The sequence below is a fragment of the Oryza glaberrima genome, chromosome 9, assembly GCF_000147395.1.
Source record: "Oryza glaberrima chromosome 9, OglaRS2, whole genome shotgun sequence".
NCBI lineage: Eukaryota > Viridiplantae > Streptophyta > Magnoliopsida > Poales > Poaceae > Oryza > Oryza glaberrima.
Genome location: NC_068334.1, coordinates 11344787 through 11366283, shown reverse-complemented (window position 1 = coordinate 11366283; position 21497 = coordinate 11344787). Strand labels below are relative to the sequence as shown.

At 38.0% G+C, this 21497-nt stretch overlaps 2 protein-coding genes across 2 annotated transcripts; one reads left to right on the top strand and one right to left on the bottom strand.

The window, feature by feature from the left end:
- Positions 1–2895: 2895 nt before the first annotated feature.
- Positions 2896–9318, bottom strand: LOC127783636 (protein STRICTOSIDINE SYNTHASE-LIKE 10-like). The gene is made up of 3 exons (XM_052310827.1): positions 8925–9318; positions 8276–8548; positions 2896–3531 (listed from the first exon to the last, which is right to left on the bottom strand). The coding sequence occupies exons 1-3, from the start codon at positions 9242–9244 to the stop codon at positions 3030–3032; spliced, it is 1095 nt and encodes a 364-aa protein (XP_052166787.1). The 5' UTR covers positions 9245–9318; the 3' UTR covers positions 2896–3029.
- A 6354-nt stretch (positions 9319–15672) lies between these two features.
- On the top strand, positions 15673–18171 carry LOC127785379 (mitochondrial pyruvate carrier 1-like). The gene is made up of 5 exons (XM_052312814.1): positions 15673–15760; positions 16078–16210; positions 17424–17478; positions 17596–17731; positions 17874–18171. Exons 2-5 carry the CDS (start codon positions 16115–16117, stop codon positions 17908–17910), a joined length of 324 nt encoding a protein of 107 aa, XP_052168774.1. The 5' UTR covers positions 15673–15760; positions 16078–16114; the 3' UTR covers positions 17911–18171.
- Positions 18172–21497: the final 3326 nt, after the last annotated feature.

Here is a 21497-nt window from a genome sequence, read left to right as displayed (position 1 = left end):
GGAATTGAGTTGATGGCACATCCGAATCTCTGACACATAGAAATTTTATTTTCTTATGCTATGTATAATGCAATTGTTGAATATATTCGTGAATTGGTACATGAAGAAAAATTTTTAAGTTGAATTGATGACGTATCCGAATCGAGACATACATATATTATATTTTTTAATGTAAACGTGCTCTGATATGTAAAAGATAAAAAAAATTTAATGTAAACTGTCTAAACCGTGGCACGTAAAAATTGTACTATATACTCCCTCTGTCCCAAAATATAATATAAACATTTGTAGACTCTGACACGGTATTCGAGATGCTAATTTGACCAATAATATCTATAAAAGTAAAATATTTTAAATAAAAAAAGTTACATATTATGATAGTTTGTTTAATGATAAATCAGTGTTATTATTTTTTATATGGTAGTATTCTTTTCCATTTATAAATCACATTTTGATGTCAAATATCGAAAAAAAGAAGCAGAGTGGACGGAGAGAAAAAAAACAAAATTTAAGAGCAGACTGGATAGTGAGGAAAATTAAGAAAGCAGTTGCAGCAGTAGTCTCCTTTCTTCGATTCATCTCTCTCCCTACACTATATTTTGTTCTTATCCTTAGGGCATGTTTAGTTCTCAAAAAGTTTTTCCAAAAAACATCACATCGAATCTTTAGACATATATATATGGAGCATTAAATATAGAATTTTTAAAAAAACTAATTGTACAGTTACGAGGGAAATCGCGAGACGAATCTTTTGAACCTAATTAGTCTATGATTAGCCATAAGTGCTACAGTAACCCATATGTGTTAATGACGGATTAATTAGGCTCAAAAGATTCATCTCGCGATTTCCAGACGAGTTACGAAATTAGCTTTTTTTATTCGTGTCCGAGAAACTCTTCCGATATCCGGTCACACGTCCGATGTGACACCCAAAAATTTTCTTTTCGCAACTAAACATGCCCTTACTTTACTCTCTCCCTCCACCCATCTCACTCGAGTCAACACTCAAAGCAGGGGAGATGAAAAACACTTCGTCTTCCTCCTACTCATCCTCGTCGTGTGGGGCAGAGAGGTCTCCACCCCGGCGACGAAAGGCAGCTCCGGTGGCTATTTCTCGTTCCCCTTTTCCGACGTCCCTCGAGCCCGCCGTCGACGGATCCACTTCCCCTAAGCTCGCTGGTGGATTCACCTCCCTCGAGCTTGCTGAGATACCCCTACTGGCGGCGAAACACGCTTGCGGCGGTGTTTCGGCGGGGCAACGACGCTTCGGCGGAGCGGCGATTGTGGCGGTGTACCCGTGCGTGGTGGGCTGATGCCATGCATGGCTCCAGCGGAGCTGAAGCCCACGGTGCGCAGCGGGTCGACGCCAAGGCGAGCCCCGGTCTGGTGCGGCCAACTCAGGCAGGCGAGCCCCGATCCCGTGATTTATGTCCCAACTGTTTTAGGGTTTGCACTGATTTGGGGTTTTGATTCGGGATTTGCAATTTTGGGAATTTAGGGTTCTTGATTTGGGGAAACTAAAAATCAGGGTTTTGAATTTGGGAAATTTTAATTTTGGGGAGAATACGTGGGAAGGATTTGGTTGGCACTCTGTTCTATCGATGGAATCAAATTTGGTTATCTCTTATTTTCTAGAACAAATCCCACCTAATAGATCAATTAGATCGAGAATGCTGTTCGGAGATCGATCGCCCTGGGATGGGGCAGCGATCGATCCCCTCCCCCCTCCCTCCCTCCACCCCTCCCCTGGTTTCCTTTTTTGGCACCACATTACTTTCTTATTTTAGTAAATTTATACACATAAAATTTATACACCTCAAGTTTACATATCTAAAGTTTAGAGACCAAAAGTTTATAAGTCAAAAGTTTATATATCCGATTCAAATTTGAATTTGAATTCAAATATTTTTTATATATAGTATTCTATACATCTAAAGTTTATAAACCTAAAGTTTATAGACCTAAAGTTTATAAGTCAAAAGTTTACATACCCGTTTTAATTTTGAATTTGAATTATATCCGATTCAAATTTGAATTTGAATTCAAATATTTTCTATATATAGTATTTCTATACATCTAAAATTTATACGCCTAAAGTTTATAGACCCAAAGTTTATAAGTCAAAAGTTTACATACCCGTTTTAATTTTGAATTTGAATTATATCCGATTCAAATTTGAATTTGAATTCAAATATTTTCTATATATATAGTATTTCTATACATCTAAAATTTATACGCCTAAAGTTTATAGACCCAAAGTTTATAAGTCAAAAGTTTACATACCCGATTCAAATTTGAATTTGAATTCAAATTCAAATTTAAATTCAAATTTGAATTCAAATATTTTCTATATATAGTATTTCTATACATCTAAAAGTTTATACACCTAAAGTTTATAGACCCAAAGTTTATAAGTCAAAAGTTTACATACTCGATTTAAATTTGAATTTGAATTCAAATTTTTATATATATAGTATTTCTATACATAAATTTTTCTAACTTTTTGTTTTTTAAAAAAATTTTGTGTGTACTATAAATAGAAAGAGAAGAAGGGGAGGAGGAAGGAGGGAGAAGAGGAAGGAGTATAGGGGGAGAGGGGGAAGAACTGATCGTCCAGCGCAATCGCTGGCGATCGATCTCCCATTAGAAGGGCCCCAATTAGATTGTGTTCCGTGTTGATTGGAGAAAGAAACGGTGAAATAGATGTGATTACCTAAACAAAAAGCTGATTACCCGGTCTATTTGTAGATGGTGGGCCTGGCTTTGTAGAATAGGAAATTGTTGTGATTATATTGCCAAAAAATCTGCAAAAGTATTACGCGATGCGCGTGCGGGGACGTAGGGTACAAACTGATCGGACTTTACGGACGAAATTCTTGTTGTGACGAAAGGAAAAAATATAAATATTTTAATTAGTTATAAGATAAGATTAGACCACACATCGTATGTACTAAATGTAACGAAATTTAATCAGGGTAGTTGCACCGTGCAACGCACACCGGCACCACCAACCGCCCGACGGAACATGGTCACCAGCGACCCCTCACCGCGGCGCCGGCGTACGGCGTGTCGACGGAGCCGATCCAGAGCGTGCCGTTCTGCTCCGCCACCTCGCTCACCGTCACGAAGCTGAACCCGGCGAGCGCCTCTGCCACCACCGCCGCGCCTCCACCCTTCTTCTTCCCCGCCGCCGTCACCCGCACGGCCACGGTCGGCGCTACGTCGTCACTGTCGGCCCCGCGGCTGAGCGCCACCCAGTACCCGCCGTCGCCGTCGCGGCGCACGTTGTCCGGGTAGCCGGGCACCTCGGCGAACGTCTCCGACTTGCTGGCGCGCGGCCCGCGCAGCCAGTAGCGGCGGAGCTCGCAGAGGCCCGTGTGGGCCACCACCACGTGGGTGCCATCGTCGCTGACGGCGACGCCGTTCGGGTAGGGGAGGCCGGAGTGGAGCACGGTGACGCGCCGCCGCCGCGCGTCGTACCGGAGCAGCCGCCCCGTCTCGTCACCCATGGCCACCACCAGCAGGTACTGGCTGCAGACCATCAGTTACAAATTATTAAATTGATTAATTGCTACTCCTTCCATCCAAAAATATAAATAATTTTAGATTTCGATATGCTACTTTAATAAGAGGATTTAAATAAAAAGAATTTTATATTATGATACTTTATTTAATGCTAAATCTAGCAACATTAATTTTACGTTATTGTTCTTTTGTTTCTATTAATAGTAAAAGTTACGAATGTTCGATTTAATATTATGCTAAAAATATTTATATTTTAGAACAAATGGAGCAATAATTATGGGATGGCCCATTGATTAGTTAATAGTAGTATTGCTAACGGATGTGGATTTTCATCTCTTGAGGGGATATCCCCTCGTTGTTTTTATGTCATCTAAATAGATATTAAAAATTTTGAAAAAAAATGACAATATATATTAATATGAAATAAATTACTCCACAAACATGCAAGACCAAATTTAATTTCTACAAGTTGCAACAAACAGATCAAATTAAACTGAAAATAGTTATTGTACATTCGCAACTATATTTGTTATTTTTTTACAACTTGTAAAAGTTAAATTTAAATTTGCATGTTTGTGGAGTGATATATTTCATATTAATCTTGTTGCCAATTTTTATAAAAAAATTTTATGACTATTTAGATGACATGCATAAAACGAGGGGATATTCTCTCTCGAGAGATGAAATCAGTTTCCCTACTGCTAACACGACATGCGGGCCGGATGAATGCAGTGTTCCATATTCTAAATGAGCTGGCAATTTGTCAATTTCTTACAGCTTTTCTTATATCTAGCCTGTGCTCTTGTCTGTGTGTAAAGACAATGTGTTCAGTTGCAGGTGTAATAATTCCCAGGTGGCTTCACACGGAGTCACCGACCATGACTGTGTTTGAATGATCATATTAAGCTGATCTACTCGCTCGTTTAAACGCTTCTTCTCGAACTACTAAACGATTGCTTATGTATAAAAAGGTTTCTTAAATTAATCAAACAAATCCATTTTCTTCAAGTGTTATAATAGTTTTAATACTTTATTAATCATATTTTATTAAAATACCTTAATTGTTCATCCAATCAGTTCTATTATTAAAGTTTTGTTCAATCCATTATATGCTCCTAAGTTTTTATATTGATCATTTCATATTTATTTTGGTAGAGTTCACCACTCGAGTAACTTTCACCATTTAAACTTTCTTAGAATAGTCATGTTTCCTATTCCTTTGTCTCAAAATAAACCAACTTTTAGAGTTTCAGTTTTATCCAAGAATAAACTAAGGGGGTCTTTAGATCCAAGAGTGTAAAGTTTTGGCGTGTCACCTCGGATATTATATAGCTGTCGCATGGGTGTTCGGGCACTAATAAGAAAATAATTACAAAATCCGTCAGTAAATCACGAGACAAATTTATTAAGCCTAATTAATCTGTCATTAGCAAATTTTTACGGTAGCACCACATTGTCAAATCATGGAGTAATTAGGCTTTAACGATTCGTCTCGCAAATTAGTCGCAATCTGGGCAATTAGTTATTTTTTAGCCTATATTTAATACTTCATACATGTGTTCAAACGTTTGATGTGACAGGGTGAAAAATTTTGGGGTGGGATCTAAATGGGGCTTAACTCCTCCCTTCTAACTTATCACTGGTCCGCAAAATTGAGAAATTTTATTCTTTTAGTACCCATCACCTACAAATTTACCGATAAAACTTTTCTATTAATTAGAGGCATTTTAATCTTTTGTCTTCCTCCTTAAATTCTTCATGGATGCTATGGTTTGAGTATTCTTGGGGATAGAAGGAGTAGTTCATAAACCGAGAGTGATAACCCCCCCCCCCCCCCACCCAACAAAAAAGAAACTAAAGAATACTTTTCAATTATGAGATAATTAATAGAATTTGCTGAAATGAACAAATCACTAAGTTTTTTTAAAAACAATTGTATCAAATTTGAAAAGCAAAAAAAGAAAATCAAATTTTAACAAATTAATAAAAATATGGTTCTATAAAATTTTTAGTGTTCCAGTTTATTGATATTTACCTTTCAAATTTCCAAATAATTGAAACTTTAGTGATTTTGGTAAAATTATCACTTATTTTCATGTCATAAACCAAAAACCCCTATATGGGAAATTATGCGCTTTTGTTATATGTCAAAGGCAATATAGGATCAATTCAAAAGGAATAAATAGTCAACGTACTAACAAATGGCATATATAAAGATAAAGAAACTCAGGGGCATATAGTGCATCAAGAAAATTTTAGGGTTATGGAAGATATAAGTGATATCAAGGGCATGGTGAAATTTTAGAGGCACAAGATGAATTTTCTCCATTTTTTTACTGGAGAGTTTTTTTTAAGTTTCCATTAACTTTGCGCTAATATAGGTACACTCTTTTAAAAGCTCAAAAGTTAATTAAATACTACCTCCATTCCAAAACTAATAACTTTCAGCTATAAATCTGGACAAAGAATCTGGACATACAGTTGTTGTTCAGATTTATAGCTAAAAATGCTTATATTTTGGGACGGATTGAGTAGCAAAGAGATAAATCGAAATATAATATACCTCCTCCCAGTACACAAAAACGTTGTATATATCGTTGTTTTTCTTTCATCATTTGGTAATTTTAGAGTTAGATTCGGTTGCTAGTTGGATCAATCAAGCTCACAAATTAATGCATACATAGACAGGAGATCTGTCTGATTATGTGTGATGTGATGGCATACAGTTGAGGAATCTGGAGTATACATTAGTGAATTTCGGGCATTATGTCGGGAAAGGTCAATAGGTCATGCCATACGTTGGAACAAGTTCATAATAGTAGAGCTCACTGGTAGATATTAGTTCAACTAAAAGCAGGTAACATATATAATATATTATAACATTTAATGTATTTGTTTTGGAGCACGAGTTGAGTTAGCTCTTATATTAGAGCCAACACCCTTAATTTGTTTATACCTTTTTCATCCACGTAAGTTTATACTTCCTCCGTACTCATAAAAAAAATTATCTAAGACAATGTTTAAGTCAAACCTTGGGAATATAAATCATAAATAACTCTCAAGTTGTTGAGTTTGAAAATGTAAAAATTATATAAATAGATTTGTCTTGAAAAATAATTTCATAAAAGTATACATATATCACTTTTCAATAAATATTTTTATAGAAACAAGAAGACAAAGTTGTTCTTTGGAAACCGTGTCGCTGTACTAAACGACCTCCTTTATGAGTATGGAGGGAGTATTTGGCTAGAGGATAATAGTAAGCTATTACCTATGATTTCCAGTCATTAATTGCTGATAAAAAAAAAGACCTCATCAAACATTTGTTCCAAGGATTTTAATTACTGTCTACTTAATTAATTCGCAGGATAAAACTGCATCATCGCCTGCCTCGCACAGTTGTAGGACAAAAGATACTTAATTAATGGTAGTAACGAATTGCGTACGATGAAAAACATTGACTCATATTCAACAAACAACTAGAGCAATAAATAAATAAACCTACTTGATTTGCATGCCAAGATAACAATAGTTTGTATGCTAAAATCTGTTTTCATTACAAATTTAGCCGTGGTTAGCGGTTATTGTGCCTGTTGCACTACGCTGGTTTCTAAATTAGAAAAAAAAATCCATACGTCCACCTAAACTTTAGATGAAAGTCTATCAATACCCAATACATTAAATCCGAATGCTGAACCCCCTAAACTTTTATATTACTCCTAAAATGATTTTGAACAGTGGTTTTGTATATCTGGACGTTTAAGTGAGCGGTTTTAAATAACATATATATCGTCAATCATCGATTTATACTCTATAGTGATGCCAAACTAGTATTATGTTGGTAGTTTGTAAGTGAGAGTAAACAGGGCGAAGAAATATTCAAGTGGAAATTCTATCATATATGTCTAATGTGTATGTTACGTAGTAAAACTCATCCAATATATATATAAATTAGATAACAAAAATCACCTTAGAGGGTTATATGAATTGTATTGTTAAGTTTGGGAGGTTGAATGTACGGTTTCAAAATTCTAAGGTGCCAGATGAAAGACGAAAGGTGCGCCAGTTTGATTGGTTGAAGGGTCAGTTTGATTGGTTGCCATAATTTACCATTTCAAGATAAGGTGCGCCACAATTTGTTTAGTTAGGTATATATTTAATCTGAGATATACATTTAAGATATGCTTTACTGGTATATTGGCCCGCGTGTCATAACTACATTTGCAGCTACCCAAAGCAAAATATATATGACATGCCTATTTATTTGGTAAATTGAGTTGCGACTAAACCAGATACCCCGTCCAAAAACATAGCTACATTTATAGTTCAAATTTATACTAAAAATATATTTTTATATTTTAGGATGGAGGAAATAGAATTTAAAAAAACAACACGACCACTGTTATAGCAAACCATACACTAACTAATAAAGTGTAACACATATCCATTAAAAAGAAGTGTAACACATATAAAATTATCGTAGCAACCTTTACTACTAATCCCGTCTATTGAATGTTAGGATGTATTTTGGTTCGTGGCAAAGGTTAGATAAAATACAAAATCATCTATATCTGTTGGGATATTTACGGATACCTTCGTGATGTAAACGAAAAAAAAAATTATCAGATTTTCCGGAGACAGGAAGCAGGGCGGGCAGGCAACCTAGCATGGCACACGATTAACTGCACGATGCATGCATGCACACTGTGCAGTATGAACATGGTTGAATGATTGATTTAATTTGGGGTACCTCCTCCGGTACGTGGTGCTGCTATCGGTGAAGTAGACGTCGCCGGTCCTCTGGTCGACGTCGAGGCCGTTGAGGAAGTTGAACGGCACGCCGGCGGCCTCCGTCGCCACCACCTCGGCGAGCCCGCCGCGCGCCGGCGCCCTCAGGAGGCCCAGGTACGCGTCGGCCACGTACAGGTCGCCGGAGGCGTGGTGGAACTGCAGCCCCAGTGGCCGCCCGCACACGCTCTCCGGCACCACCAGCTTCTTCTCCGGCGAGCAAACGCCGACGCTCCTGGTGGGTGAACAAATCGCAGGTCAGTCGTCAGTGCATTCTAGTGCATGCGGCGCAGTTAGACTTGTATAGATATGGGTAATTTTATAATCCTTGAAAAAATACCGAGAGATATTATATTATCTATCATAAAATTAATGTCAAGTATTTGCCGGTCCAGTCTTTAAAAATGCTTAAGATTTGGGTGCGTGTGTCCAAAGGAGTGAGTGTGTGTGCGTTTTGAGTGTCTATGTTGTAGTGTGTAATTCTCAAAAATAAATTAATTTGATATCTTCATATACTATATATCGAGCTACCAAAAATTTTAACATAATTTAGGTAACTTGAGGTAGTTTTCTAAGAACATAAAATTTCTGGATAGATATAGCTAGCTTACTTGTGCCTGGAGTTGTAGGCGAACTCGGTCCAGCCGAGGCGGCCGCCGCGCCAGCGGAGGATGCGGCCGTCGGAGCCGCCGGTGTAGGGCCCGTCGCCGCGGCCGTCGAAGGCGAGGCTCTCCGGGCCCGTCACGGGCGCCGGCAGCGTCATCACGGCGAGGCTCGGGTCTATGGACTTGGTCTCGTACGTCGGCTCGTCGCCGCCACCGGCGGACGTCGTCGCCGCCACCGCCGCCACAAGAACAAGAAGCTTCACAAGAGCGGAGGCCGCCGCCGCCGCCGAGCAAGTGCACGCGATTCCGGCGGCGCCTTTCCTCATGTCGCCGCGACAACTCGCGCGGCGTCGCGCTCTGTGCAGCGTGGCAACAAGGAGTGCCGCGTACGTGCGAGGCTGCGAGCTTTAGTGTAAAGCGTTAATTAATTTCGCGGTTTGGACGACAAGGTTTGTGCCATATTTGTAGGAGTGTATAAACAGCTTTACAATTGAATGTACACTTCTTTTTCTTCCACCAAGACGAAATAAAAGCTGATGGAGCTAGCTAAGCTACCGGCGCCCGTCATCTGGTACATGCATAATCTGTTCACAGTAGTAATTAGTCTTGTTGGGATATACCATGTCAAAATCTTACAGATTAATACTTCCTTTTACCTCATCCTAATACAACGTATCATGACATAACTTTCGTTTAGATTTATTGCGGATCTATCCTAAGTTGCAACATTTTAGTACGGAGAGGGTATGACGATACAAAATTGCATAACCAGAAATTTCTCTAATGGGTATATATATTAATTATTATCCAACCTCTTTCTTCTTTCAATTATAGCCAACTTGCAAAGGACGAAATATCACGATACAAAACTGCATATGCAGAAATTGTCTAGTGGGCATTTATTGTTATCCGACCTCATTCTCTTCTTTCAATATAATTACAGCCAACTTGCAAAAGGTTAAGTACGTTGCCAATAATGCTACTCAACGATCTAAAGGTACTCTTCGGAAGAATGTTGGTGATTTTGACCGAATATAATGTTAAACCACATGCTAATTAATTACTACTCCAGCAGATTGGCTGCCGGTTAAAGTAAGGAAGAACTTACTTTAACCTTTTCCCCCACCAGATTTTGAGTTTTTGCTGACCGATGCATTTTTATGCTAAGAAAAAGGAAACATAGTAGTCAGCACCGGCAGAACTCCGGTGTAGGTCAAATTAAAGACATGAGCTGTTCAAAATCACGGGAAAATAACATTTAGGGGTGTTTAGATCAGGGGTGTAAAGTTTTGACGTGTCACATTTGGTATTATATAGGGTGTCGCATGGGGTGTTTGGAGACTAATAAAAAAACTAATTACATTATCCATCAGTAAAACCACGAAATGAATTTATTAAGCCTAATTAATCCGTCATTAGCGCATGTTTACTGTAGCACCACATTGTCAAATCATAGAGCAATAAGGCTTAAAAGATTCATCTCGCAAAGTAGTCGTGACCTGTGCAATTAGTTATTTTTTACCCGATATTTAATACTTCATATGGGTGTTCAAACATTCGATGTGATGGGGTGTAAAATTTTTAGTGGGATCTAAACAGACCCTTACTACCCTAGCTATATGGAGTATTATCACCAGAAGTAATATTAACCATTAGTTTATGAGTTCCGTTATCAGTATGAAAAAAATTATTTAATAGTATAAATAAATATATATATATATGATACGTTGAATTAGAAAAGATAAATGATTTAGATAGATTTATTTCCGGTAAAAACTAGGGTAAATTGGAATCATGCCATTATAATTTTGTAAATTTTGAGATATACCATCGGTATCTCAATGACATGTAGAACCCACATTAGTCAATGACATGTGGGTTAGAATGGCATATCTCAAATTTGTAAAATTATAATGGCATGGTTCCAATCTTCCCTAAAAACTATTGTAATGGTACCGGATTAAAATAATTACTTTATTTCAAGGGTAAATTTTATTTTATTTTATTTCAAAAGGCCATGGAGAAAAAAAAAAGTTCTTTAAGATTGGAATCTTACAAAATTTCACGAGCACCTAGAAGTATGGTGCACGTACGTGCGCTCATAGGTGGCACGTGTTTGGGTGGACTGGCCGGTACGATGACATGTCAAAACAAATATATAGTAGCAACTTTATGTTACACGCCAATTTATTTCGTGTGCTGCATGAGACCGAAGTACAGCCTAATTTTTCTGTGGGCAATTAATTAGCCACCAGCTAATACTATAAAGTTTATCGACGTCCTCAACTAGTGTTTTCATGATCATTTCATATCATAATTGAAACAAAATTCATCGCTACTCATAGGAGTAATTGCTCCCTGAAATTAATTGTTTACCAATATTTTCCCAGCTACATATATATGCCTTGTCCACCTAGATTATGATGATAAAACTAATAACAAAACCTCCAGAGATAAGTTATGCGGCATTGGCATTTGCAGAGCCTAACTTTGGCCACCAGGTAAGTTCTACTCTAATTTACCGTCAAAACCTAGCTAGCTAGCTAGCTAGTAAAGTTACTACAAATTTATGGTATGGTATGTAAAAGCATTTTCTCAGTCAAATTTAACCTACTCGCGATTGGCACAAGTTTGATCAAGCATGCAGTTCTAAAGTGACATTAAATCCAACAAATATTGTGAAACAAGTGAAGTAACCAATATCGAGGAGCACCAAGTATATGAATTGTGGCCTCCGCTAGTTCGTCCTGTTTGTAATGTCACACCAGCTTAGCTAAGAATATGATTGAAGAAACGGAATTGCTAACCTTTATTTGATTTTTTTTTTGGGTGTGTGTGTGGAGGGGGTTTAATTGCATATTCTTCAAATCAAATCAACAAAGATTCCTAGTGGCAGGCTCCTTCTCTGGCTCCGACGACTAAGAACGCTAAGACAAGTTAGGATTTAGGGCTCAGCATTAGAATCACATGAAAAGAGGGTGGAAAATGGGGAGGATCGGAAGAAAGTTCACATGGCTTAGATTGGCTATAGGAGGCGACAAGGCAGTAAGGGTGTGGGATCTCAACTAGTTATCAGGAGAAGGGGCGGTGATGGCATCACCAGCAACGGGAAGCCAACGGAGACGAGGAATATAGTGGATGGGGGCACTCGCTACTGCCTAGCTTTTTTTCTTTTGGAGGGGGAGGGGAGAATAGAGGGAGGATGGCTCAGGGGACGTAGGGATATCGGGATTTGTGCAGGCTTGTCAGCACCATTTACGACTTTCGGCACCGGCGAGGGCTTGTCAGCGCCGTTTGCGACTTTTGGCACCAGCGAGAACGGGGAGGATATTGTGCTGGTGAAGAGGCGAGCATGCGATGTGCCACTAGGAGGAGCGGGAGGGAAGGAAAAGATGGATTATTGTTTGTGCACGTATGTTAACACGATTATATATGAAAGTGGCTGAGATGAGAAAAGTTTTGTAACCGAGACGAGGTGTTAGTATAAAACCTCTTAAAAGAAGTGAGAAAGAGCTCGTATACTCGCTGTTAGTATTATATATAACCCTATTTTTTAGATTGGTTGTCATTCTAATAAGTTTCAAAATAATTAATAAGTTGCGGCAAATTAAGTCGTTACCCCGATTAAGGGTCTGTTTGGAACATAGGGTTCCCAACCCTCCATCGTTTTCCGCGCATACGCTTTTCAAACTGCTAAACATTGTGTTTTTTGCAAAAAGTTTCTATACGAAAGTTGTTTAAAGAAAATCATATTGATTATTTTTGAAAAAAAATTAGCTAGTACTTAATTAATCACGCACTAATGGATCACTCCGTTTTCCGCGCGCACGGTTCCGGATGGGAACTGCCAGCAGAGAACAGAGCCTAAGTACATTCTTATTTGTTTCCAAAGCAACCATTAGCTCCGATTAACGGTTGTGTGTAGCTGCATTGACGAAGTAACAATCTAGATGCATTGACGAAGGGTAGAAAGTAAAGGTCACTACTAAAAATAATACTTTGAATTGTGAGAATAGCAAGTATTTTTTAAAAAATAACTAAATAACAGAATGTAAGTAATTTGAAACAAATAAAATAGATGGTTTAATAACAACAAAATGTAGCTCTTGGTACACCTTTCTAACATATGACTTCAACCATGAATTTCTCCTCTCATGTCAACTTTTCCCTCCATCCCAAAATATAACTATGGTCATGTTTAGTTCCCAAATTTTTTTCTAAAAACATCACATCGAATCTTTAGACATATGTATGGAGCATTAAATATAAATAAAAAAAGTAATTGCACAGTTTGCATGGAAATCATGAGACGAATCTTTTGAACCTAATTAGTCCATGATTAGTTATAAATGCTGCAGTAACCCACATGTGCTAATGACGGATTAATTAGGCTTAATAAATTCGTCTCGCGGTTTCCAGGTGAGTTATGAAATTAGTTTTTTCATTCGTGTCCGAAAACCCCTTCCGATATCCGGTCAAACGTCTGATGTGACATTCAAAAATTTTCTTTTCGCGAACTAAACAAGGCCTATATATAACTCGGACAATATCACCTCTTGTACCACACTAAGGTTTTATTCTTCCCCCTTCTTTCCCAGCCCACCTTCCTCTTTTTTTGCGCACGCACTTTTCAAATTGCTAAACGGTGTGTTTTTTGCAAAAGTTTTTTATATAAAAGTTGCTTTAAAAAAATCATATTAATATATTTTTGAAGTTCTTTTACTAGTACTTAGTTAATTATGCGTTAACTCAGCCTAAGGGACCATTTGAAAGTGATACGAGCGATTGATAAATTGGGTTTATGATATATTTTTGAGGACACCAATATAAAAAAAAAGGTAAAATTGGTCATATAACAGGCAAAAAATACCGAAAGTTGCAAGTTTTTTTTAGAAAAATCGTGCCGTTTCGAAGTTTGGAAAGTGTGCTCTTGGTAATATCCGGTGACTGCAATCGAAAAAAGAATGGACCCTTTGACATGTGAATATCAGTTTAATTATCAAATGTTTGACATTTTCACCCACAAGCAAACTTATAAATGGTTTCTCGAAAAAGACAGGAGATTATAGAGCAGCTACCACCCACCTACAAATGGTTTGGTACTACTTTTGGTGCATCAATTTCACTGTCATCAATGCAAGCTGCCCCCCTCTACCTGGCAAATTCTGAGTCGCTCGGCTTTGACTGTCCGCGGTCTTTTACACGTCTAAGGCGTGTTTAGTTTACGTCAAAATTAAAAGTTTGATTGAAATTAGAACGATGTGATGGAAAAGTTGAAAGTTTATATGAGTAGGAAAGTTTGATGTAATAGAAAAAGTTAAAATTTGAAGAAAAAATTGGGATGTAAACACGGTGCCGAACTCTTCTTCTCTAGCCAAGGCCTTTGCTTATATAAAAAAAAATTTGGCCAAAAACATCACATCAAATGTTTGGCACATGCATGAGGCATCAAATGTGAGAAAAAAACAATTGCACAATTTGCATGTAAAATTGCGAGACAAATCTTTTGAGCCTAATTACACCATGATTTGACAATGTGATGCTACAGTAAATATTTGCTAATGACGGATTAATTAGGCTTAATAAATTCGTATCGCAGTTTACAAGCGGAATCTGTAATTTATTTTGTTATTAGTCTCGTTTAATATTTCAAATGTGCGTTCATATACTTCAAAAACTTTACACCCAAAGAACTAAACACACCCTAAGGCCTTGTTTAGTTGGGAAAAAAATTTGGTTTTAATTGTCACAGGTTTTAATTGTCACATCGGATATATGGACACACATCTGAAGTATTAAACGTAGTCTAATAACATATTCCATCAGTAAATTACGAGACGAATTTATTAAGCCTAATTAATCCATCATTAGCAAATATTTACTGTAGCACCACATTATCAAACCATGGCGCAATTAGGTTTAAAAGATTCGTCTCGCAATTTACACGCAATCTATGTAATTGTTTTTTCTCCTACATTTAATACTCCATGAATGTGTTCAAACATTCGATGCGATAGTGTGGAATTTTTTATTTTGGGTACTAAATAGAGCCTAATTTTCTCCATGTCCAGTTTTACATTACTAATATCCTCTTTGTTTAGGTTTATAAACCAAAAAATCTATCCTAAACAAATAAGCAATCTTTTTGTTTGATTTTTTAAGCCATGAGCCACTCTAACACTATTAAGCCAAAAGCTAGGTTAAAAAAGGGTTTCTGACTTATGTGAAATAAAGGTATAACTTATATACCTTCACTACTAAACTTCACTACTCCCTCCGTTCCACAATATAAGTCATTCTAGCATTTTCCACATTTTCCACAATATAAGTCGTTCATTTGAATGTGGAAAATGTTAGAATGATTTGCATTGTAAAACGGAGGAAATACTAAACTTAAATCCACTGATTTATAAATCATATAAATCATATAAGTCAATTAGGTGGGCTTTAAGTTATCTAATCTAGTTATGGGGTATTATACTTTAAGATGAATGAAGCGTGAGATTACGCTCACTGCTGTATCCTGGATTTGTGATAGTGATTTTTCAGTTTTGCAGCAGCAGCACCTCTAGATTCTCTACAGGCACCTCTGGCTTTGCAGAAACAGGGGCCGGATTGAAAAAAAAAAAAACAAGGCTAGGCCCGGATTGGAGAAGGCCATTAAACGGGCCGGATGAATCAGTACGAATGGGCCTCCGTTCGCACGCCATGTTGGGCCATGAACCCATAAGCCCAGCCCATATCCAATCTCCCCCGCATATCCTTGGCTGTTGGCTTGGCTGGTTCCCCATCTTCTCTCGTCAACCCCTCGCCGCCTCCCGACCTCGACGACCGACGACGAGGTAATCCCCCTCTCCCTCTCGCTCTCCAACCTTCTTGGAAAGATTTGATTCCATCCATGTGGTCCAAGAATCTCTTCCGGACCAGAATTCCCAAGAAATCGTGGTGCGAGAACGGAGGGTGAGGGGGTTCTTTGGTTGGGTTAGGGATTGAGGGTTGTTGGGGGCGGTATTATTGGGATTCGGGCTGATTTGGGAAAGTTAGGTTCATTCTAGGATGAGGATGGATTGGATGCATGGATGGATATGGATGCGTGCTTGGTTTCTGTGATTTTGGTAGTGATACGAGGGTTCGGTTTGGTGGTGTGGTGTGGGCGCAGGTGCGGCTGAATTTGCTGGAGGATTGATTGATTGGCCATGTCGACGGCGGTGAAGGCGTTCCTGAACAGCCCCGTCGGCCCCAAGACCACCCATTTCTGGGGGCCCGTTGCTAACTGGGGCTTCGTCCTCGCGGTACGCGCACAATCATCTCTTGGTTTGCCCCTATGTTCTATCGATAATTCAGTGTTGATAATTATTAAGATGCAGCAGTTGTTTGCTCAACGACGCCTTCTTAAAGCGTTCTGTGTTATGAGAAAAATGTTCTCGGATGATTTGTGCAAAAGCGCAGCATGAAATCGAGTAGAAGCTCACTGGTTTTTTCATGTTATGTCTGTTAGGTGGCATTTTCTTCTTTAGAACAGCATAAAACTGCTGATTGTCACATCGGGTTATCCACTTTTCAGACCATGTTGCTATGATTGTAAAACTGAAAGCTACGATTGCTGTCATCCACTAAACAACTATGTGATTTAGATGTACCAATTCTATGTGCAGTTACTGAAACAGGCTAGAGTATGTTAGGTCACTGCAACAACGCTTGTATTTTGAGGTGCCAAGGCAACATGTCTGTTTTATTACCATTGCAACATTCTGTTGGAATACTGAATTCTTGAGAAATGGTTCTGGTTTGGACCATGCTTATTTTGCTTGCAATAGAGCATTGGCGCAGGTACATTTCTGTTGCATCTGAAAACTAGTTAATGTTCTTAGCCGTCAAAACATCTGGTTTGTTTTATTCTTGCGAAAAGTACATTTGATTTCATCTTACATATTGAAGTGTACTGAAGTGTGAATAACCTGATCTGTATGAAAAATCACCTTCTTGCTCTATCCACTAATGGGCTACTCTACGTTCTAACTTCAACTATTCATTAATGTGGGTTGATGGATATTGAGATAGTTTAGCAAGTCTCCTGGAGTAGTTGTCAAGGATCAGTCTAACCAGTAAATATGGTGTTAGCAGTAAAGTGAAATTGTGCCCACTCACATGGTCCAGCACTCTGGCATGTATTTATTAAGTACACCCAAGTCGGAACTTGGATTCACCTGTTAGCTGAATGCTTTTGACAGTTTTTGCTACTCGATAAAACAAATTAACACTCACTGTGGTAGCTTGATAGTAGTCTCTGTCTTTTTAGGCATCGCTAGTAAGTGTGCAATCATAATGCACAATGGGCAACAAGATTTGGTTTGCAATCACTTGCATGCTATAATGTGGACTGTGTTACTAGCATATACACAAATAATTGTGCTTTAATTTCGTGATTTCGTCTTTCCATTCCTTTGTTGTATGCTCAATGTTATCCAATGATCCCTCTGATAACTTATATTACTATGCTTGCAGGGTTTGGTTGACATGAACAAACCTCCTGAAATGATATCTGGCAACATGACAGCAGGTCGGTATAGTTCTTGATATTTGCTCCTTGATATGCTACATAACATCTAGACCTATTGAGTTATTTCAGCATTAACCTATGCCCATGCCTATCTAATACTATCTCCATTCGATGCAGCCATGTGCGTGTATTCAGGACTCTTTATGAGATTTGCCTGGATGGTACAACCACGGAACTATTTGCTTTTAGCATGCCATGCTTCCAATGAATCGGTTCAGCTCTATCAGATGTCTCGGTGGGCTAGGGCACAGGGGTAAGATTTCGGCAGCAAATTCAGTTTGTAGTTGATAAAACATGTACTCGTATATATGTCTGCTGGGACATATGGCGAAGTTCCTTTTGATCAACGAAAAGGACAATACTGAAGCTAACAAAAACATGAAAATACTTTACAGGTATTTGGAGAAAAAGGAGCCAGAGGCTCAGCAGTAAAAAAAAAGACGCAAAGCGCAGCATTTAGCTTCTCAATAAGAAAACTTGTCTCATGTCCATCAATGCTGAGTCTGTAACACAATATAATCTCAGATCATATCTTCCTTGTGTGCCATAAGTGCTTGCCCCTAATGTTATTTGATGTCAAACCTGTTCCAGAAAAATCAGAATCGCACATAATTTCTGGTTGTTTTTCCGAAAACCTTTATGATTTCCCTTGTAAAAACTCATCACATTGTGTTGAAAATGATTGGTTCCAAATGTAGTGCCTGCTGTTTGACAACCAATCTCCATCATGCATGTGGTGTGTCCCTTGCATTGTTCCAAAAGACTGCATTCTAGCGAAAGGACCAAATGCTGAAACTGGTATCAGGTATATCTTTGCAAGCGACTGATTGTCAAGCCTGTGGATGACACCTAGTCATTACAATCATACCTTACTTGGGAGAAGAAAAAAGGTATGTATCTAGTAACTGGCACACTTCCACTTTGCTCTAATTTGGTTGGCCGAAATGGATCCAGCTGAAGAGAGAAGAGGATATGTTATTTTTTAAAATTTCTCATGTATGCAATGCAAGGCTGTAGTTCTCGATTGGGCACCCTGTCATTTTCAGTTTGTCCTAGCACTCATGTGCCCTTGCCATCTTTGGTTTCATCATGGATACGATTTTTTTCACTAAAGCAATGCGTGAAAAGGACAGCGTGTGGCCGGCTTTATCCCTTGCCCTGTATAATAGACTAGCTAATATTTGGAACGCTGGAATTTTTTAATGTCTTTCACGAAAATAATTTAATTCAGGTGAAATTCTTGCGTTCAACACGGTCCTTTACACGGTAATATATATAGGCCCTGTTAGAGGGATCTTCTAACAATCGCAGTTTGTTCTAGCACCTTCAAGTCCTATAAATAATTTAGATTCCCATGAACTCTCTCCATCCAAAAAAAAAAAAACATACTTCTTCTGGCCCAAGAAAAACTAACCTACTTTTTCTGTCCTAAGAAAAACTAACATAGTATGTTAGGATGGGATTTGACATCACAAAGGATAATGAATCTAGATAGTTTCAGATGGTGTCAAATCCCTATCTAGGTTAGGTTTTTTTTTTTTTTGGGGGGGGGGGGGGGAATGAAGGGAGTATATTGTACCTTATATCGGTCCTGTTCTTTTGTCCAACAAGAGTTGGATGAAGATTAAAATTTTTATGGCACGCTTTTCAAACTGTTAAACTGTGTGTTTCGTGCGAAAACTTTCTATATGAAAGTTGCTCTAAAATATCATATTAATTTATTTTTCAAGTTTGTAATAATTCAAACTCAATCAATCTTACGTTAATACCACCTCGTTTTACGTGAAAAACTTAACCTTCATCTTCATCTTCAGGAGAAAAGAACACCACCAAAGATTCGTAGCTAAGAACTGATTCCTTTTAGGATGGAGGGAGTAGATTTTGAGATTGTAGTTATAGAGGAGGCACAATACTATTTTGAGATACTCATTAGTCGTTTCTCATAATCCTATGCCCCTCTAAGGCAGTGTTCGGGAGGCATGATTGCCAACCTTGCCTCCCGACACGGAAAACTAGGGGTGGGTATTCGGTCTAACCGAAAATTTTAGTCTCGGTCTTCGGTCTTTCGGTCATTTCGGTCTTTAAAAAGTGAAGACCAAATTTCAACGCAAAAATATCAGGACCGACAAATTCGGTTTCGGTCTCGGTCCTAACCGAAATTCAACAACATTTTCATATATGCAAAGAAATAATAGAAATTTCAAACAAAAAATCACAAAAAAAATTGTAAACACGTATGAGTAAAAACTCTTATTAGGTTGCATGCCTAGAAGAAGTAGGGATGTGAAAATTAGAGTTTAATCCTATTGAATTTAGTGGATTGTAGGTTGCATTTAGACTTTTTTTTATTAATTCGGTCTTTTCAGTCTATTCGTTAACCGAGGGGACTAACTGAATTGACCGAACAAAATTCGGCCTTTCACCGCCTAGGATCAAATTTCTCGGTCTCGGTGTCGGTCTTTTCGGTTCGGACTTTTATTGCCCACCCCTACGAAAAACAAAGCACACGATTATAGTGAAATTAATTAAGTATTAGGAAAAACCTTAAAAAATGGATTAATATGATTTTTTTAAAGCAACTTTCATATAAAAAAACTTTTGCAAAACATACACCGTTTAGCAGTTTGAAAAACGTGCGCGTGGAAAACAAGAGAAGTTGGTTGGGAAAGAGGGGATAAGAACGCAGCCTAAATAGTGCCATAAACCTGAGCTAAACGTACTCTAGAATTTTTGCAAATGTCTATATGAAAATAAATTAATTTTGGTGACATTTTCACGGTGATACGAACCTGAGCTACATGCAGTCCTGTATCATCAGGAGATTGAAAAGGGAAAGCCGCTTGTCGTGTTGCGTCGGTGTGGGCGTCTGACAGGTGGCTAGCAGACTTGCCTTTTGTTTATGCGCACCGTCCCACATGGACGAGGATGTGTCACTCATCACAGGCAATCTTGAGTTTAGAGTTGACAGTTTGACACCCATCCATGACCCATGCATGACCTTGCTATCCTCCCTTTGTGGTTGTTGAAACTCTTGGATATTTCCAAAAAAACATTAATTAAGTTATGACATAATGCTACAGTACGTTAGAGATATTGTATATTTTTAGGGAGGGTACAATACCATTTTTAAGTGTTGTATCATGTTTTGACTGAGAGGCTATTGAGGGGAAAAAAATCTAAAAGGCTTCTATAAGCTAGTTTTGGTAGTATGGGTTTTATTATGTTAATTTGCATGAAAAGCTTTGTGTAAGCATTTTTTTGGTTATTTAGTTATAATTTGGAGCTCTTTTTTTCTTCCTCATAATTAAAGCTCATAATTTAAAGTTTTGTGAAAATTGACTTCTTTTTATCTTGGTTTTAATTTTGTACCGATCAAACAATGAAACAAAGATGGTAAGAGTTTGTGAATATGGAGCTTGTTACTTTCAACTAATTTACAAATTCCCACTCACTGACATTTGAAGCTTCTTTTAAAAAAAAGAGCATGGTGAACTGTCGCTGCTGTTATTCGCAGCACATTTGATATGCACCACACAAAATGGCATGAAGGATTATGGTTTTTAAGGCCCTGTTGGATTAATTCGTAAAACGAATGAATTAGAGATAATTAAGTAGGATTAGTTCCAGACATCAATAAAAGTGTGGAATTATTCTCCTTCAAATCCTATGTGAGAGGGATTAACCGAACACGGCCTAAATTGGCCACAATACAAGTTTATTAGACAAGTTTATTAGACTGATCATTCTTCATGCGCTTTTTTTTCTAGATGGCGGACAAAAGCTAACTAAATTTTTGTTACGAAAGAAGGAAACCACAATTTACTTAGTCACTTAACCAATACAACGAGATCAATTGTTGCAACTGGAAAAGGCGATAATTTACAACAAATCATGACCTACACCCTTACCACCATAAGTTTTTTTGTAAAAGATTACGTCATTATCACATTTCATTATGTCCGTTTTAACTAGTACTTACGTAATCTTTTGCAAAACACTTATGGTGATAAGGGTGTAGG